This window comes from Nerophis lumbriciformis, linkage group LG19, assembly GCF_033978685.3.
Source record: "Nerophis lumbriciformis linkage group LG19, RoL_Nlum_v2.1, whole genome shotgun sequence".
Classification (NCBI taxonomy): Eukaryota; Metazoa; Chordata; class Actinopteri; order Syngnathiformes; family Syngnathidae; genus Nerophis; species Nerophis lumbriciformis.
This window is the reverse complement of record NC_084566.2, coordinates 25,338,841-25,358,867: the sequence shown is the minus strand read 5'-3', so window position 1 is coordinate 25,358,867 and position 20,027 is coordinate 25,338,841. Positions and strand designations below refer to the sequence as shown.

At 41.9% G+C, this 20,027-nt stretch overlaps 2 protein-coding genes across 6 annotated transcripts in view; one reads left to right on the top strand and one right to left on the bottom strand.

The window, feature by feature from the left end:
• Positions 1-15: 15 nt before the first annotated feature.
• Positions 16-10,495, top strand: znf622 (zinc finger protein 622). Its single transcript, XM_061979128.1, has 7 exons — positions 16-167; positions 5,752-6,325; positions 6,396-6,647; positions 6,773-6,935; positions 7,001-7,116; positions 7,521-7,664; positions 10,277-10,495. The coding sequence occupies exons 2-7, from the start codon at positions 5,758-5,760 to the stop codon at positions 10,408-10,410; spliced, it is 1,377 nt and encodes a 458-aa protein (XP_061835112.1). The 5' UTR covers positions 16-167; positions 5,752-5,757; the 3' UTR covers positions 10,411-10,495.
• A 2-nt stretch (positions 10,496-10,497) lies between these two features.
• Positions 10,498-20,027, bottom strand: part of myo10 (myosin X) — a 166,105-nt gene continuing 156,575 nt past the window's right edge. For all 5 annotated transcript variants that reach the window (XM_072915215.1, XM_061979123.2, XM_072915216.1 and 2 more), the window contains 8 exons: positions 17,209-17,332; positions 16,839-17,136; positions 16,559-16,766; positions 16,349-16,485; positions 14,016-14,136; positions 13,458-13,934; positions 13,194-13,385; positions 10,498-11,303 (listed from right to left, as the gene is read on the bottom strand). In XM_072915215.1, the coding sequence (XP_072771316.1) occupies positions 11,193-11,303; positions 13,194-13,385; positions 13,458-13,934; positions 14,016-14,136; positions 16,349-16,485; positions 16,559-16,766; positions 16,839-17,136; positions 17,209-17,332 (1,668 nt within the window). In that variant the 3' untranslated portion in view covers positions 10,498-11,192. The remainder of the gene's footprint in view (positions 11,304-13,193; positions 13,386-13,457; positions 13,935-14,015; positions 14,137-16,348; positions 16,486-16,558; positions 16,767-16,838; positions 17,137-17,208; positions 17,333-20,027) is intronic.

Genomic DNA, 20,027 nt, shown 5'->3' with positions numbered 1-20,027 from the left:
TTTAATTGTGTCCGCCTGTCCAGCAGGTGGCAGTAGACAGAGTATATCAAGTGACGACGAAGACGTTCATAAACCACCCGGAAGTAGCCCCTTACGAGTTAGGTAACACGTTTTAGCAAATACGGTTCAAGTGTTTTATCATTTTCTGGAGTCATCACGAGCAATAAGTAAGTAAATTACAGAAATGAGTTACTTTTTGTAACGTGGCGGTCGAATAAACGACGTGTTTTCGTAGTTGTATATGTCAGCGTCTCGCCAGCTAGCTTAGCTAACCTGACAAGCTAAAGGTTTGCACACGTCCGAAAAAAGCGAAATAAACACGACAAGTGGGAACTAAATATCAACTAATCTTAGGTAAAGGTCATACTTTGTTCTTGCGTATTAACAAAGCTGTCTTGGTTATTTGTTTCCATGACTGTGTCGTCCAAATGTTGTTTTTACTTCAACTCAAATCCATGTCAGCTGTTTAATTAAAGGCTTTTTAGTTAAGTGGGGTTTTTTGTACTCGCTGTTCCCCAGCACGCTTGAAATTGTCAATCTTTTAACGTATTGTCGGCATATAATGTCACACAGATTGTTTATTTAATGACCTGGTTTATTTATTTGCATCTCTATCCTCCTTCAAAACCACACTAAAAGAACATCTCCGGGCAACTACAACCCTAGACTAACACCCTCCACCCACCACTTCCCACCTCCCCGGATTGTAATTAATCAAATGTAAATAATCAAATGTATATACTTGTTCTTATGCTTTCTGAGCTCACTATGTTCACTGCTCGCTGTACATAGCCTACGAAGTCAGACCTACACTGTTACAATGTCCATTACTTAGATGATATAATTGTTGATGACTGAAGTGCTGATATCAACCAAACCTACCCCCCCCCACCCCACCCCTGGATTGTAAATCATGTAAATAATTAAATGTATATACTCTGATGATTAACTTATGTGATGACTGCATTATGCTGATAGTATATATTTATACCATTAATTAATTAACGTGGACCCCGACTTAAACAAGTTGAAAAACTTAATCGGGTGTTACCATTTAGTGGTTAATTGTACGGGATATGTACTGTACTGTGCAATCTACTAATAAAAGTCTCAATCAATCAATTTGACAGGGGTAGTGCAGAATAAATAACACTCCTCTCCTTCAAATGCACCAGAATAAGCAAAAAGGCTAATCATCATGATGTTGCTGAGCTGATCTTAAAATTGTCACCCTAAAAACCACAGGAAGAAAATTGTACCATAAACATTGCAAACATAAAAGAGCATTTAAAATATGTAATCACAGGTATTGGATATTGGAAATATATAAGCACTACTCATTAGGCAGCAGAGAAAGAAATTGCAACACAATTGAGTTTCGGGAGGAAAATAATATTGGTGTAATGGCATGAAATGTTATATGAGTCGGTTCTTTAGGTCAGTGTTTTTCAACCATCTGGTGTGCCGTGGGAGATAATGTGATTTCACCTAACTGGGTTAAAGATATTTTTGCAAACCAGTAGTTATAATCCGCAAATAATGTGCTGTTGTTGAGTGTCTGTACTGTTTAGAGTAACCGCGTAATACTCTTCCATATCAGTAGGTGGCAGCAGCTAGCTAATTGCTTTGTAGATGTCGGTAACGACGACAATGGTTTGTCGTGATCTCAATATGCAGACGACAGCGGGAGGCAGTGTGCAGGTAAAAAGGTATCGAATGCTTAAACCAAAAATAAACAAAAGGCGAGTGCCGCTAAGAAAAGGCTTAGGGATGGCTGTGCAAAATGAAACTAAAACTGAACTGGCTGCAAAGTAAACAAACAGAATGCTGGACGACAGCAAAGACTTACGGCGTGTGGAGCAGAGATGGCGTCCACAAAGTACATCCGAACATGACATCACAATCAACAGTGTACCCACAAAGAAGGACGGCATCCGCACAACTTAATCAAAGTCTTGATTGCTAAAACAAAGCAGGTGCGGGATTAGTGCTAAAACAAAGCAGGTGCGGGATTAGCGCTCAAAGGAAGACATGAAACCGCTACAGGAAAATACAAACAAAACAGGAAAAGCCACTAAAATAGGAGCGCAAGACAAGAACTAAAACACTACACACAGGAAAACACCAAAAAACTTGAATTAAGTCACGGCTTGGTGTGACAGGTCGTGACAGTACACCTACTTTGAGTCAAGAGCTATAGTGATGCATGCTTGGTTATAGTTTGAATTCATATCCAACATTTTTTTATGTTTTCTGCTGGTGGTGTGTCTCCGTAGTTTTTCAATGAAAAAAATGTGCCTTGGCTCAAAAAAGGTTGAAAAACACTGCTTTAGATGATATAACAGTACATTATGGTGATTGACAGCTAATGATACTTTTTAGATTTTATTTGGTACGCACTTCCATTAAAACAGTAAATACCAGGGATGTAACGGTATCAAAATCTTAATGTACGATATTATCATGGTATCACGATATTATTGTGGTATAGGTAAAAAAGAAAAAACACCTTAATGTTAAAGTGTGTAAAATGAAGTGGTAAGAATGTTTAAGATAAACACACTTACCGGTACTGTAATTGAACATTAACATAATGCTCAAATGTTGTAATCATATTTTTACTTCAAACAGGTGTATATATTTAATAAAAATACTTTCAGTCAAGTGTCATTAATCTAAGAAGATAAACATCTAGTGTAACAAATGAAAAACATTCATGTTCATGTTAAGTGTCTTTCTACTTTTAACTCCAGAGAAACCTTATCCTCTGTAGTGGACATCTTATATCCATCCATCCATTTTCTACCGCTTGTCCCTTTTGGGGTCACGGGGGTTGCTGGAGCCTATCCCAGCTGCATATGGGCGGAAGGCGAGGTACACCCTGGACAAGTTGCCACCTTATATCACTTTGGAAAATGCTGATTCTCAGAAAAGTTAGTTGACAATTTATCATTTAATAATGTAAATACCTAACAAATTGATGCTAGGTATCAAATATTTTTTGGGGGGTGATGGTTTATCAAATTGCTTCTTATATTACTTGTGGTCTCCACACTGCAGTGTCACCAAATTTTTCCAATTGTCTGCGCTGCCGCCTGGCGCATTTCCAACTTAAAGCGTGGATAACAAATCCATTTAAAACACAAGTTGATTCCATTTAATTACAGAAAAATGTGTGTTAAAACATCACAACTTCTGACCGGCTTTATATGTCGTCTTGGAAACAAAACACTCCAGACAAAGGTGGCGACTTTGCCTTGCAGTACGCAGACTAAAGAGGCTGTGTTTTCGCCAGGGTTTGTTTGTCTGTTAGCAACACAACTTAAAAAGTTATGGATAGAGTTTATTGAAAACTTCAGGAAATGTCAGAAAAAACAATCCTTTCGCTCTCCTTTACGACCTCCCACACACGGACCCGCAAACTCGTGCTACGCAGGGAATTTTGGGAGATGTAGTTTACTTCCAGACCGGGCAATTCAAAAGTGACCGCAAAAAATCTACACTGACCTAGTTTTCATTTTATACCATCACATGTCACGGTATTATTGTGATGATTTTGATACCAAAATACCGCAGTATTTGTAATAACGGTTACACTCTTAGTAAGGCTGGGCGATATGTCCTTTTATTAATATCTCAATATTTTTAGGCCATGTCACGATACACAATAAAAATCTCGATATTTTGCCTTAGCCTTGAATTAACACTTGATGCATATAATCACAGCAGTATGATGATTCTATGTGTCTACATTAAAACAGTCTTGTTCATACTGCATTAATATATGCTACTTTCAAACTTTCATGCAGAGAGGGAAATCACAACTATGTCAATTTACCAAAAGTGTATTTATTAAACAGTTAGTAAGCAGTGGCACAAACATTCATGTCATTTCCAAAACAGAAAGTGCAAGATTGTCAGAGACATTTTAAAACAAGCTATTAGTGCATTTTTGTGCATGATGTCACTAAGATGACATTTCAAAACAACACTAAATTAAAGTGCACTTTTTGAACAGAACGCCCCTACAATATTTTAAAACAAATAAAGTGCACTTTTGTGCATGATGTCACACAAGATATTTCAATAACTGTCAAATAAAAATGAGCTGCATAATAGGAAATCAATAAGTGTATGTCCTTTGCTATCTGGTAGGTTCCTGCGGTCGTTATCTCCTTCTGTTTTCGACTATTTTTTTCATACGGTGTTGATCTGAAAATGGTTGCCTCGGCATTTTGTTGGTGTGGCACCGAACGGAGATGTTGACATGCAGAGTTTTAAGCACTCTTCATTCTCTAGCAGGAGACGTTTCAAATGATGCTACATATTAGCAGTAATGCTACTTTTTGTAGCAACGCTTTTGCCCCACACTTGACAAATTACGGTTGTCTGTTCGACATATTCCCGCTTGAAGCCAAACCACCGCCAGACGATGGACCCCCTGCTGTTTTTCCTGGGAATTAATTCTTCCTTCATTTGTTACCAGATTCGCACTTTCTCTCTCTCGTATTACCACTCGCACCACAGCTAACGTTACCCATGCCGCTACCTCTCTGCTCCGCGAGGGCATATACGTATGTGACGTATGTAAGAAGGAGAGACAACAAAGAGTGAGAAGAGCCTGCAGTGTAATGCCCGCAGCTAAAAGCAACTGCGTGAGAACGTATACCGTATTTTTCGGACTATAAGTCGCTCCGGAGTATACGCCGCACCGGCCGAAAATGCACAATAAAGAAGAAAAAAAACATATATACGTCGCACTGGAGTATAAGTCGCATTTTTTGGGGGAAATTTATTTGATAAAATCCAACACCAAGAATAGACATTAGAAAGGCAATTTAAAATAAATAAAGAATAGTGAACAACAGGCTGAATAAGTGTACGCCATATGACGCATAAATAACCAACTGAGAACGTGCCTGGTATGTTAACGCAACACATCATGGTAAGAGTCATTCAAATAACTATAACATATAGAACATGCTAAACGTTTACCAAACAATCTGTCACTCCCGATCGCTAAATCCGATGAAATCTTCCTCCTCGGTGTCGCTCCTAGTATGCGCCGCTAGCGTCCATTCTTTCTGCTGCTCGATCGCCGTTTTCTGGTGCATATTTCACTACGTCCAGCTTGTAATCTGCAGTATATGATTTCCTTTTCGGTGCCATTTTAGTTCAGTCCTTCTCAGTTTTTATAAGTTACCGCCAATGTTGCTGTGATCTATTTTAATAGCTCCGGCAGTAGCGTATAGCATATAGCAGTTAGCACTCCAAAACCCACAATGCACTTCTGCCATGACCCGCCCCTGCCGAATTCTTATTGGTTGGAGTATGAGTGACGATTGCTGACATTTTCTTCGTCGCTCACGCGAATGAGATAAATAATATTTTATATTTTACGGTAATGTGTTAATAATTTCACACATAAGTCGCTCCGGAGTATACGTCGCACCCACGGTCAAACTATGAAAAAATCCTCGACTTATAGTCCGAAAAATACGGTACTCGAATATCATGATATAGTCATTTTCTATATCGCACAGAGACAAACCTGCGATATATCGAGTATATTCGATATATCGCCCAGCCCTAATGTAACGGTATTATTGTGATGATTTTGATACCAAAATACCGCAGTATTTATAATAACGTTACATACCTAGTATAAATACAAAGACTAAAATGCATCAACAGTTAAAGGCATTCTTTTTCATAAATAACGCGGTTTTTTTCTAATGACAATGTCTTCAGGCCGAGATGGCGTCCTACACGTGCATCAGCTGCCGGGTGTCGTTTGTGAATGGCGAGGTCCAGCGTGCACACTACAAGAGCGACTGGCACCGCTACAACCTGAAGAGAAAGGTGGCTGACATGCCGCCCGTCACTGCAGAGAACTTCCAGGAGCGTGTCCTGTCCCAGCAGGCCGCAACTGAGAAGCAGCTGAACCAGGCGGCGGGCATGGAAGGCTGCGGCGTGTGCAACAAGAAGTTCTCCAGCGCCAACGCCTATCAGAACCACCTGCAGTCCCACAAGCACCAGCAGGCAGAGCGGCAGGCTATGCTCGCTGCCCAGCGGGAGGTGGACAGACTCAACGAGAAGAACCTGGAGAAGGGACTCGGTGACGAGAAGGCGGACCACGATGCTCAGAACCAGGCCCTGCAGCAGGCCCTGAAGAAGCAGCAGAGGGCCGGGCCGGTAAAGACCAGCCAGGACAGGATGGCGAAGCGCAAGTTGGAGAAGTCCGACAAACCTCCTCGACTGATGTGGTTGGAGGAGCAGGCCAAGCGACGAGAGCTGGAGGGCGATGAGGACGCCACAGAGGAAGGTACGCAGGTCAAAGTTCACATCAGCAGGAAGTAGAATATTCCCGTCACGACCCAAGTTTGTGTCTGCAGAGGAGTGGGAGGACGCTGACGAGGATGATGATGATGATGATGATGAAGAGGAGAGCATGGACCAGGAGGAAGAAGAAGACACACAGCGCCCCACCATTCTTCCCGGGTCCATCCCCGTCACAGACTGTCTCTTCTGCTCGCATCATTCTAAGTCGCTGCTCAGGAACGTGGCTCACATGACTCACGTACACAGCTTCTTCATTCCCGACCTCCACTACCTGGTCGACCTTAAAGGCTTTGTTGGCTACCTGGGTGAGTCTCACGCCTTAGCAGCTACGGCCAGGACACAGCACAGCAGTGTTTGGTGTCGTCTAAAATGTTGGCAACTTGGGAACGTTGCAAAGTGACACAGGAAGTCGTGTGGTTTTTTTGCTCAGGAGAGAAGGTTGGAGCGGGAAACGTGTGTTTGTGGTGCAACGAAAAGGGGCGCTCCTTTTACTCCACCACGGCGGTTCAGAGTCACATGACGGACAAAAGCCACTGCAAGCTCTTCACAGACGGAGACGCCGCGCTCGAGTTCGCGGACTTTTACGACTTCAGGTAAGCGGCGATGATGAGGAAGTGTGACGCAGGAAGTGAATGTTTGCTGTTGTGTTGGCTGACAGGAGCAGCTACCCTGACAGCAAGGAGGGGCAGGATGCTGACATGGAGGGGGCGGGGCTTCCTGATGACGACAACCTTCTATATGACGACGACACTTTCGAGCTAACGCTCCCTTCAGGTAGAACAAGCTCACATTTGTCGTTTTGTTTAGCATAAGTTGTTGGTATAGTTTGTTTTTAAGGTTTGTGTTGTTGGCGTAGTTCATCATTGTTCTTTCACATGAGCTTAGTTTAATGTTGTTTTTTAATGTTTCTTACTGTAGGTTTTTTACCATTGTTTTTTTACCTTGTTAGCTTAGTTTCTGAACATCATTTTTTATTACCGATTTTTTTTCATTGTTTAGTTTACCTTTGTTTTTTTCCCCTTTTATGGTAGTTTAATGTTGTTTTAATTGATGTTAGCTTAGGTTAACATAGTTCTTTAATGTTAATATTGTTTAACGTAGTGTGTAACAGTTTTAATGTTGATTTGCTAACAATTATTTTATTGTTGTAAGATGTTAGCATTGTTTTTGTGATTCAGGTGCCAGGATCGGCCATCGCTCCCTGATGAGATATTACAAGCAACGCTTTGGAACGCAGAGGACGCTTGCCCTGAGCCACAACAAGAACGCTGTGGGCCATGTGATGCGTCACTACAAATCCCTCGGCTGGTGGGGCGAGATAGGTATGCCCTAAGTCCTCTCACTTTTGTCGTTTTCAAGTTGATGACTTAAAGGAGTACTGCACTTTTTCTTAAAAATGTTGCCTATTGTTCACAATCATTATGAGAGACAAGAAGACGAGGGTTTTTCTTCGCTTTCTAATTTGTAATAATTGGCTGGGTCTAAGTGGCTAGCAATGCACCTAATGGGAGCAATCACTCTACCTTAAATCACTTTAAAAATGCATTCAAAAACCGTCAACAGTTCTTAATTTACGTTCCGTAACCTATATAACAACCAAACTGTAGCGACATTGTTATTGTAAGAGCAAACACTGAGGAACTTTTTTCTGGTGCAGTAACACATCGCCTTGATACGGTATTAGCCGTAAAAGTATTACGACAGGAGATGAGTTAGCTTCTACGTCAACACTAAACGTGTTTGAGTTTGTAATTTGTACTGACTGAAAAACATGAACAATCATATTACAGTAATTATAAAGTATTAGCCCACATTTCATGTTTTGTTTGTAAACAGCTGAGCTAGCAATGTAGTTGTTAATAACACACTTGACTTGCATGTATCATGATCTATATAAAGTGTGACTCACTCCATGGACAGTTAAAGTTAAGTTAAAGTACCAATAATTGTCACACACACACACACACTAGGTGTGGTGAAATGTGTCCTCTGCATTTGACCCATCCCCTTGTTCACCCCCTGGGAGGTGAGGGGAGCAGTGGGCAGCAGCGGTGCCGCGCCCGGGAATCATTTTCGGTGATTTAACCCCCAATTCCAACAAGGGCTGCAACTAACGATTAATTTGATAATCGATTAATCTGTCGATTAGTACTTCGATTAATAATCGGATAAAAGAGACAAACTACATTTCTATCCTTTCCAGTATTTTATTGGAAGAAAAAAAACAGCATACTGGCACCATGTTCTTTCAACTTGCCAAATAAAACAAGGAAAATGTTACAAAAATGCACACTTTTGACACCACTGCTATAAATAATAAAAAATTAAATCTGATAAATGTATGGATAAAAAGCAGAGCCTGACGACGCATGCGCGTTTATCACAACTCTCTCGCTCTCTCTGTCCCTCCCTCACCAATGCTGCTGCATGCACAATTTGTTGTTTTTAACCTTCTTAACCCTCAACGTACATTGAAAATACATGCAACCCTAACTCAAAATGCAGGACATTTGAGGCATTTAAGAAACTCTGCCCGACAGCCCCGCAAAAGAGGACATGTCCGGTGAAAAGAGGACGTATGGTCAGTCTATCCTAGCCCGATCTAGCAGCGATCGGTTTCACGTCCGGTGACACCGATCGCTGCTAGTCCTCTTTTGCTAGCATGCTAGCAGCTAACGGGCTAGGATAGACTGATCATACGTCCTCTTTTCACCGGACATGTCCTCTTTTGCGGAGCTGTCAGGGCGGAGTTTCTTAAATGCCTCGAATGTCCGGCATTTTGAGTATTGTTTACACAACGTGCAGTACGCTACTTAATATGTCCGTGTGGAAACTAGTTCGGTACACTTCCACACCAAAACGAAACCCCCCCGTACCGAAATGGTTCGATACAAATACACGTACCGTGACACCCCTATTATTTGATTATTGTTTCTCAGCTATTTGTAAATATTGCAGTTTATAAATAAAGGTTATTTTAAAAAAAAAAGCGTAGCCTCTGCGCATAGCATGGATCCAACGAATCGATGACTAAATTAATCGGCAACTATTTTTTAATCGATTAGTCGTTGCAGCCCTAATTCTAACCCTTGATGCTGAGTGCCAAGCAGGGAGGTAATGGGTCCCATTTTTATAGTCTTTGGTATGACTCGGCCGGGGTTTGAACTCACAACCTACCGATCTCAGGGTGGACACTCTAACCACTACGCCACTACGGTAGTAGTTGTTCGTCTGGTCCAGCTGGGCGGGGACGTTTCCTGTTGATTTTGGGTAAGCACTCCATTTATGTTGAAATAGCTTGGTTCCAAGTTCCATATTTATATCGTCATCGCTTTCATCCCCCTCTTCCGTCTGCTCCAACGTCTCTCTTCCTTTGGGCTCGCTTCTATAAGCAGCAGCATATTCAGCTTCAAAAGTTCACGGTTGTGAATCCTCATTTGTCCAAAACTAGTTGTCTTTGTTGTCCGTTACCAAGTCTGCCATGATTAGAGCACACACTCGTGTGTGAATCCGCAAGTAGTACATAGAGTTGATGCCAGAAGTCAGACGTGCGCTGCTATGGAAACAGAAATCGATGCGTGAAAGAAATGATTAAAATGATCAACATTGATTATATTATATTGTTATAAACGTGTCGGTTACTACATCATATAAAGACTTGCAGCGTTTATATAAAAGTTGGAGGGTTCTGAAGTTGTTTTAGATGGCTTTGAAGGTTGCAATGGTTACTCCCACTGGTCGCATCTTTCAAGTGTTTATCTTCAAAATAGTTAAGGACACACCTTTTTTTTGGTCTCTCATGATTGTGAACGATAGGCAAAATTAAGTGCAGTTTCCCCTTTAAGAAATATAAAATAATTAACATGTTCTAAAGTAGAGCCACCTTTTTTACAAGATGTTCACCCGCATTGACTTGCCCCTCTCTGTCTCCTAGGCAACAGCGGGCTGCGTCACAAGCAGAAGGACATGCAGTACGTGCAAATGATGAAGTCCAAGTGGATGCTGAAGATTGGCATGACTCACAACACCACCAAGCAGAAACACTTCAGAGTCCAAGTCATGTTCTGAGGAGGCACAACAAGCAGCTGTCATCATGGAAATGGTTTATTGTGACAATTTAAGGAGAATAAATGTACTGAATTTACTGATGAGACATTTGGCTTGAAGTTGTTTATTGTCACAGTGGTCCCCCAACATCAAACAAAAGAGCCATGTGGCCATCATCCCAAAGCATAAACAACATGAAATGTACAGCCAAGTGATGCTGGACTATATATATATATATTTAAGTATAAACATTGCACAGAAAGAGTAAGAAATATACAGCAAGGCACTGTGGGAGAAATCTGAACGCGTCTTTGAATGGACCTACCGCCTGCGGAGCTCCACTGACATCTCGTAATCTGACGTCAAAAGATGAATTCATGTTTAGTGGACCAAGTTCTGTGAGGGCCCAAACTTTATGTCCAGTTGGGATAGGACACACAAGAGCCAGAGGAAATGGACTATTGTGTGTTTTTGAGCAGGCACTTGTGCGGCCACTTTCACCTGGTCAGTCGGCCAATTAACACGTCAAACTTTCATTTTACATTCAAACAAACTTGTTTTGGTGCTGACAAGAAAGAATCGTGTTTTAAAATTACAAATATTCACCTCAAAAATACAACTTTATCTATTTACATTCATTTCTTCTTCACGACTGAACTCTTCACTGAACCACAATGACTGACTGCTGCCCCCTTCTGGGGTGTAGGGTTACTGCATCTTAGAGCACCAAGTACCAGAGCCAGCTAGAACTGTGTAGTGAGGTATCAGGTGTGAACCTTCTGGAACATACATGTTGCTTGGCGTTACCAGGGGCTGGATTGACTGCCGTGACTGCTGATTGATTGACAGTTGCTGTAACGCTTCTTCACCATCATGCTGACGTACGCCTTCATCAGCTTGGCGATGTCCATCACCTGCACCACACACACACATACACACAGTGCTTCAATTTAACTTTGACTAGGACAAGTTAACTTATTCGGTTCAAGTGCAAATGCGGTAACTTGGTGTTAATGAGTAAACTTTCAAGTGTTAACTTCAATTAGGATACATAAATCAGTAAAAGTAGCTTAACTGAGATAAGTTAATAGTTTTACTCCGTTTAATTTGTTGTAGTAGGTTAACTATATAAAGATAAGTTATCTCATTAGCAATTAAACTTAATGAGTTAATATTACTCTAACAAAGATGAGTTAACTTATCTTATGTTAAAAGTCTGAGACTGAGATAAGTTAGCTAGTTAAAGTTTTAATGAGGTAACGCTTAACTATAACTAGGATAACATACCTCTTGAACACTTTGAGTTAACTTATCCTTGTTTGCCTTAACTAAGCTTAGTTAAGGCAAACAAGGGTAAGTTAATTTATACTAGTTAGGGTAAATTGTTAACTTTACTAGGATAATTGTTAACTCAGTAAAACTAGCTTAATTGGGCTAACTACTTAGTTTTGATGAGGTAACACTAACTGGAATAAGTTAACTTAGCATTTGGATCGCTTAACTCAATAACACTAACTTAATTAACTTACCCTAGTTGACACTTAACTAGGATAAGTTAACTCAGTAACATGCATTAGACAAAAGAGGTACTTTAATAAAAAAAAAGTACAATCATTCAGTACATTCTCAAAAAAGAAAAGGTCTAACTTTTTTCACCAAGAAAACACTGAGCTCTCCAAGTACCTCCACAATGACAAAACATTCAACTATAGTAGCGTAGTAATCCTAAGTATTCATTAAAAACAAGGCTATATTTTTGGCCACTGAAACATTCACATTTTGAACAGTAACACTGCTAATTTTGTTTCGGCTTTCATTTGGTTGATAAGATATTTTGAACAGAAGTTAATGTTTTTTTTTTTACTTTGTTTTAGTTGTATTGTAATGGACTGGGTCTTTATGTTCATATCTTTATGTTCCTCATGTAGCTTAGTCAACGTTGTGAGATGTTGGGGCTTCCCATGGCCCTGAAGGCATCATTACTACATGCAGCTTTCTCTGCCAATGTTCGTCTGTATGTCGTATGTTCTGCGTGTTGATTGACGGGGAGACAGGGAGAGGACGGAACATTCCGTTCCCACGAGTGTCGAGTGATAGAAATGACCGATGGACGGTTCTTTTTGTGTCCTAATTGTTTATTTTGGCGTCTGATTGTAACGGCTTCCTTTGAAGGCTGATAAACCGTTGATAACGGCTCGAATCACGTCATTACAATATTTAGTTACCGTATTTTTCGGAGTATAAGTCGCACTGGCCGAAAATGCATAATAAAGAAGGAAAAAAACATAAGTCGCATTTTTGGGGGAAATGTATTTGATAAAACCCAACACCAAGAATAGACATTTGAAAGGCAATTTAAAATAAATAAAGAATAGTGAACAACAGGCTGAATAAGTGTACATTATATGAGGCATAAATAACCAACTGAGAACGTGCCTGGTATGTTAACGTAACATATTATGGTAAGAGTCATTCAAATAACTATAACATATAGAACATGCTATACGTTTACCAAACAATCTGTCACTCCTAATCGCTAAATCCCATGAAATCTTATACGTCTAATCTCTTACGTGAATGAGCTAAATAATATGATTTGATATTTTACGGTAATGTGTTAATCATTTCACACATAAGTCGCTCCTGAGTATAAGTCGCACCCCCGGCCAAACTATGAAAAAAACTGCGACTTATAGTCCGAAAAATACAGTAAGTGATTCCTTAGCGTACCACGAGACCAGAACTTAACAAAAATATTTTCAAAATAAAAAGTACTTAAAAATAAAAGCAAGAGTTTGACGCACCATGTGTGTTTCAAAGTGCAGTTCTCGTCCTTCTACGGTGATCTTGTAGGCGTTGGCCAGAGGAGCTCCGAAGGCGAGGATCTGCTCGTAAGGAAAGACTTCCAGAGGCCACGGCTCGCCTCGCTTGTACACAGAAATGGCGTCTCGACTGACGCCGAGCCACAGCTCAGACGGGAACGCTCCATCGCGGCACTGAGGAGGAAGAAGGTCAGAGATGAGAAGATGTTTGGATGTGGAACGTTCCGCTTGAGAAGATCTGCACACCTGCACGTTAAAGAGCGTGGATCCGTATCCGGGCCACTCCTTGACCAGCGCCATGTACTTGACCATGGCGTGCTCCTGCTCCATGCCCTGCAGCTTCCTCCACTTGTCAACCACGCAGGTCCGTACCGCCGACACCTCCTCCCTCATCCAAGCTTCCAGGCTGTTCTCCTCGTCCAGCTTCTGCTGGCTGATGGAACTGCTCCGGAAGCTCCGCCTCAGCGTTCCCTCCAGGAAGCTGGAGCATTTCCTCTCCGACGTTCCAGAGCGCTCTGACGCCGAGCCGCCGCCCGGAGCAAAAGTCCTGGCGGATTTCTGCACCCGGGCCCGCAGCCGCGCCATGGGGAACACCTGGGCCATCTCTGGAAGGGCGCTGTGGGCGCTGTGGTCTCCTAGCAGGTACTGAAGTCTCAGCGCTGCCAGGAACTGAAGAGTCTCTTCTGGAGCAGGATAGCGACCGCGGATCACGGCTTCATGGGCCTGCACGCACACAGGAAGTACTGACATTCACAAACGTCTCTCTGTCTCACTAAATATTCCGAACAGCGAGTGAAACCTGACCTGCTCGAACATGAAGGCGAACTCCACGCTGTCTTTAGGAACCTTGTCCATGTCCACAAAGCAGTAGAGTTTGAAGTAGAACTTCCAGCCTGTGTTCATCTCTTCCTGACTGGCAGACAGTCTGACACATGGAGGTGGAGTTAAAACCCCGCTGTTACAACGCAGGCCCACTAGGGGTGTAACGGTACGTGTATTTGTATTGAACCGCTTCGGTTCAGTTCGGAGATGCACCGAACGAGTTTCCACACGGACATATTAAGTAACGTAGCGCACGTTGTGTAAACAATGCACACCGAGGCACAACACACGGCATGCTAGCAGCGACCGGACTACGACAACATGTAAAAGCCAGAGCTGGAAGACCCTCCTGCCTCGTTAAGATCTCCCGTTTGGGAACACTAAGGCTACGCGGTGCGATACAACAATGGAGGACGGAGGTTTGCCGACATTGTTCAGCAGCGGTAAGGCATGCTTCTGCCAACACGTCAAACATGCTAACCCATTTGAAGCGGCACCACCCCCAAGTGAACATCGCTTCAACGAAGATAAAGACGAGCGTCGTGCAAACATCGCATTCAAGCAGCCTCTCCTCGGCGAGTCAGGCAGGGCTAAAGCAATAACAAATGTTTTTATAGCAGCAGATTTAAGACCATATTGCATTAAAAACTAGATTTTGACCCACTGAGACATTGTAACTGCAAGCAGGTCTGCTCTTTCTGCAGATAATGTGGATAAACTGATTTTTCTGGCAAAAAACATGAAGATTGAGTGAAAGTTACCAAGGTTAAAGGCTGGTGGGGGGAAAGAAAAGTTAATCTGAGGCTGAGTTGACTTGAAACTGTTTAATGTTGCACTTTTTATATGTAGAAGAAAAGTTTTGTCATTTTATTTAATCTGAGCAACAATTTGAGGCAGTTTAATGTTGATGGACGTGGACCCCGACTTAAACAAGTGGAAAAACTTATTGGGGTGTTACCATTTAGTGGTCAATTGTACGGAATATGTACTGTACTGTTCAATCTACTAATACAAATACTAATACTAATACATCTCTGCGCTGCTGACCGGTCTCCGCTCGGGATGGTGTCCTGCTGGCCCCACTATGGACTGGACTCTTACTATTATGTTGGATCCACTATGGACTGGACTCTCACAATATTATGTCAGACCCACTCGACATCCATTGCATTCGGTCTCCCCTAGAGGGGGGGGTTACCCACATATGCGGTCCTCTCCAAGGTTTCTCATAGTCATTCACATTGACGTCCCACTGGGGTGAGTTTTTCCTTGCCCTTATGTGGGCTCTGTACCGAGGATGTCGCTGTGGCTTGTGCAGCCCTTTGAGACACTTGTGATTTAGGGCTTTATAAATAAACATTGATTGAATGATTGATTGATACAAGTCTCAATCAATCAATCAAGAAAAGCACTTTATATGTAGAAAGGTTTTGTTAAGAAACCATTCTGAGCCTTATCTTATTTAGTTTTTATTTTATATATGTTGTTTAGTTTATATGTTTATACAAACTAAACTAAACTTCAACCCTAAACTAACACCCTCCCCGGATTGTTAATAATCAAATGTAAACAATCAAATGTAGATACTTTTTCTAATGCCTTCTGATCTCTCTCTCTATGCCCACTACTTGCTGTCCATATCCTACCAAGTCAGACCTACACTGTTTCAATATCCATTTCTCTGTTCTCAATTGTTGATGACTGATGATAACAACCAAACCCCCCCCCCCACACCCCGGATTGTAAATAATGTAAATAATTCAATGTATACATGATGATTATCTTGTGTGATGACTGTATTATGATGATAGTATATCTGATAGTATATATATGTATCATGAATCAATTTAAGTGGACCCCGACTTAAACAAGTTGAAAAACTTATTGGGGTGTTACCATTTAGTGGTCAATTGTACAGAATATGTACTTCACTGTGGAATCTACTAATAAAAGTCTCAATCAATCAATCGACCACATGAACCCTGGCAATGGACCCTGTGTGTAGATGTATGTTATTGTTATGCTTATCATTCATGACTGCCTGCTGTTGCACTGATCAGCCTAGTGGTGGCTCACATCCATCACACACACAGCTATTTCTATTTTTGGGCAGAATTATTATAGTGTTCCTAATGTTAAAAGGATAAAACCATTGTTTACAAATTTGGTAAATAAATAACCAAAAAAATGCATATTTTGTTGTTTTCTTACTGTACCGAAAATGAACTTGAACCGTGACCTCTAAACCGAGGTACGTACCGGACCAAAATGTTTGTGTACCGTTACACCCTTAAGGCCCACAAGGGAGCGCTTACCTTTCAAACTTGGCGAGCACGTCCGCCACCACCATGCGGTTCTCGATGGCTTTCTCGGCGACGTGGTTGTGTTCGAAGAGAGCAAACATGTTCCTGCTGTCCTCCATGGCCAGACCACGCAGCAACTTCTCCACCACCTGAACACACGTCAACGCCATCAGGTCCACGCCCCGCTGGCGGAGCATAGACGTCCGTGCAAAGGTGGCTCACTTCTCCGGCGGTGGTGTGCGAGTTGATGGTGATCTTGCAGCATCCTCCGCCATGACAGTGCACGGTGGTGCTCATGTCCTGCCGAGCGATGACGGCGCGGATCTCCTCCTGGGACGGCACGTTCTCCCTGCAGCGGGTCTTCTTCAGGGAGTCCAGGGCGAAGCAGGCGTAGCGCTCCATTTCAGAGTTTGGGAAGAGCTCCCGAGTCCTGCAGAAAGGGAAGCGTGCGTGTTGGGGTCAGAAGACTAGGATCTAAGGAGATGTCCATCAGGACACTGACCTCTTGAGGTGGAACTTGAGGTATCTGAGGATGCTCCTGGTGGGGATGAAGGTGCAGGACATGCAGGCCAACATCTTCCAGCGGCTCAGGTTACCAGGACCGGCAGGATGAGGTGGCAGCGTGGTCTGCTTGACCAGCTGGCAGTACAGCTCGTCCCTCAGAGGTCTGAGCTCCTGGCCCGCCTGCAGGACCCCCTGGATGATGGGCACGGGGTCAGCCACGCCCTCCAGGTGCTGCAGAGAGCCAAACACCTTGAGGGCTTCTTCTTGCAGCGTGCTGTAGGTCCTGCTCCTCTGGGCTGAACAGAACCGGGACAAGAGGACGTGAAACCGCTGGTCAGCGCAAGCTCAGACCTGGTCATGTGACTCACCTGTGGGGTGGATGTCTCCGTAGGGGAGGGGCAGCAGGGGGGAGTGCAGAGGGTGGTGGCTGTAGCGAAGGATGGGGTTCCTCTTGTAGATCTGCTCCACCACTTCACTGTTCAGACAGTTCTCCTGCACACAACACAGGAACACCTTCTTTGGTTACTGACATCATTAATATTTGGTTGCAGTCCAATGGCGCTGCAGGTGGACGCTGAGCTGATCAAGGATCAAGCCGGATTCCGTGCAGGAAAAGCATGCGCAGGCCTCTGCAGAACCTCAGCCAGTACACGGAAGGACACCGCTTGACAGGCGACATATTTTTGGGAGGAAACTGGAGAAAAGCCACACACGCACGGGGACAAATGCACTTTCCACACAGACGTCCAAACAGAGGTTCAAATATGCACCCGGCGTAAAGTTGAACGTTATTGTCGGTAGAAATGTCAAAAGAACTAGGATAGTTTACACTGGCAAGAAATGCAATAAATAGCTTAAAATACCGTCCTCTTTAACTTTCTCCGTTCATGTGCGCGACCAGATAACTACGATTTAGATGCATTGGGGTTTTTTTCTAAATAAAATAATGAGCACTGTTTTTACGATATTTGAGCTGTTTTTCAAAAGACTATATATACGGCAGGGGTGTCAAACTCGTTTTCATTGAGGGCCACATCGCAGTTATGGTTGCCCTCAGAGGGCTGCTTTTAACAATGAGTAATATGTGAATATACATGTATTAAAGTTAAAGTTAAAGTACCAATGATTGTCACACACACACTAGGTGTGGCGAAATTATTCTCTGCATTTGACCCATCACCCTTGATCACCCCCTGGGAGGTGAGGGGAGCAGTGGGCAGCAGCGGTGGCCGCGCCCTTGTATATAGATAATACATTAACAGTATACGTTAGGTCAGGAAAAAAAGCAGAAGCTATATCATCCCTACAAGCCTGTTTTCGCAGGATTTTATTTATTACATTAACAGTACAAAAAATATTAAAATTTTACTTTAAAAACTGGCAGCTCAGTCACAAGAATTGACAGTAAAAGTAGTGTTTTTTTTTACAGCATATAAAAACATTTGAATAAATGGAATGGAATAGAAAACGAATACCACTGTTTAGACCAGGGGTCCCCAAACTTTTTGACTCGGGGGCCGCATTGGGTTAAAAAAATTTGGCCAGGGGCCAGGCTGTGTATATATATATATATATATATATATATATATATATATATATATATATATATATATATATATATATATATATATATATATATATATGTATTTATATATATATATATATATATATATATATATATATATACATTGTTTTTATAATCCGTTTTGTCATTTAACATCATTTAACATTGATGTTCATCAACATTTAACATTGTCATGTTATCGATGGGAAAATTCATTTTTAGACAATATGATTTGCCTGAGCGGCTAGGAGACACCAAGAGTAACAAGCGGTAGAAAATGGATTAGAAAGGAAAGATTAAAAAATAATAATAAAATAAATAAATAATCACTTGGGACTTCCTGTGGGCTGGATTTTGGATGCTGGGGGGCCGGATCCGGCCCGTGGGCCGTAGTTTGGGGACCCCTGGTTTAGACGATTGTAACAGAGCTGACAGTTTTTTGTTTTTTTTATACCTTAAAATCTTGTTGTTTTAATGTTTTTTTTGTGTGTTTTTTAATGTTTTAGTGTCTTACTGTGTATATGGGAAAAAACAGTACTAAAGTTGATTTTACAGTACCGGTAAAAAACTCAGTCGGCGGAATTTAACCGTAAAATCTATTGTCAATTTTACAGTCTACAATTTGATTGATCATTTGTTTTGAAATCATAAATCAAGCAGATATTTAATTACATAACAACAAATATTTTTGGAATACATGATAATATATTATTTTGATAATATTGAATTTGAAAAGATATGCAATTGCATGCAGTATATGATTTTTAATGTCAAAAGGGAAACAACAAATATATTTAGTGAGAAAAGATTAAGCATTTTATTAACTCATATTATTTCCATGCTTTCGCGGCCATATAAATAATGTGGCGGGCCAGATTTGGCCCTACGGGCCTTGAGTTTGACACCTGTGATAATACAGTATGTCCATTATATATCACTTACATGTGTTTTCATGTAAAAAAAAAAAAAAGTGTTGTCATGTAAAAAATAAAAATGAAAAACCTATTTTGAAGGTGCTTTAATCTTGCCGTGGCATTGCGCCACAAACGTTTACATGCTGCTGTACAGATTTGATTTAGAAAAGTGTTGGATAATTCTCTTGTTGACTTATTTGTATTTGACTTTATTAAAATGTTTGGGTAGAATTTTATTTTATTTTATGGAGGAATGTAGTTAATTATAGAACTGGCACTTAATGTTATTAAAAAAGTATTGATTTTGAATTGAGGGCTTCACGGTGGCAGAGGGGTTAGTGCATCTGCCTCACAATACGAAGGTCCTGAGTAGTCTTGGGTTCAATCCCGGGCTCGGGATCTTTCTGTGTGGAGTTTGCATGTTCTCCCCGTGACTGCGTGGGTTCCCTCCGGGTACTCCGGCTTCCTCCCACCTCCAAAGACATGCACCTGGGGATAAGTTGATTGGCAACACTAAATTGGCCCTAGTGTGTGGATGTGAGTGTGAATGTTGTCTGTCTATCTGTGTTGGCCCTGCGATGAGGTGGCGACTTGTCCAGGGTGTACCCCGCCTTCCGCCCGATTGTAGCTGAGATAGGCTCCAGCGCCCCCCGCGACCCCAAAGGGAATAAGCGGTAGAAAATGGATGGATGGATGGATTTTGAATTGA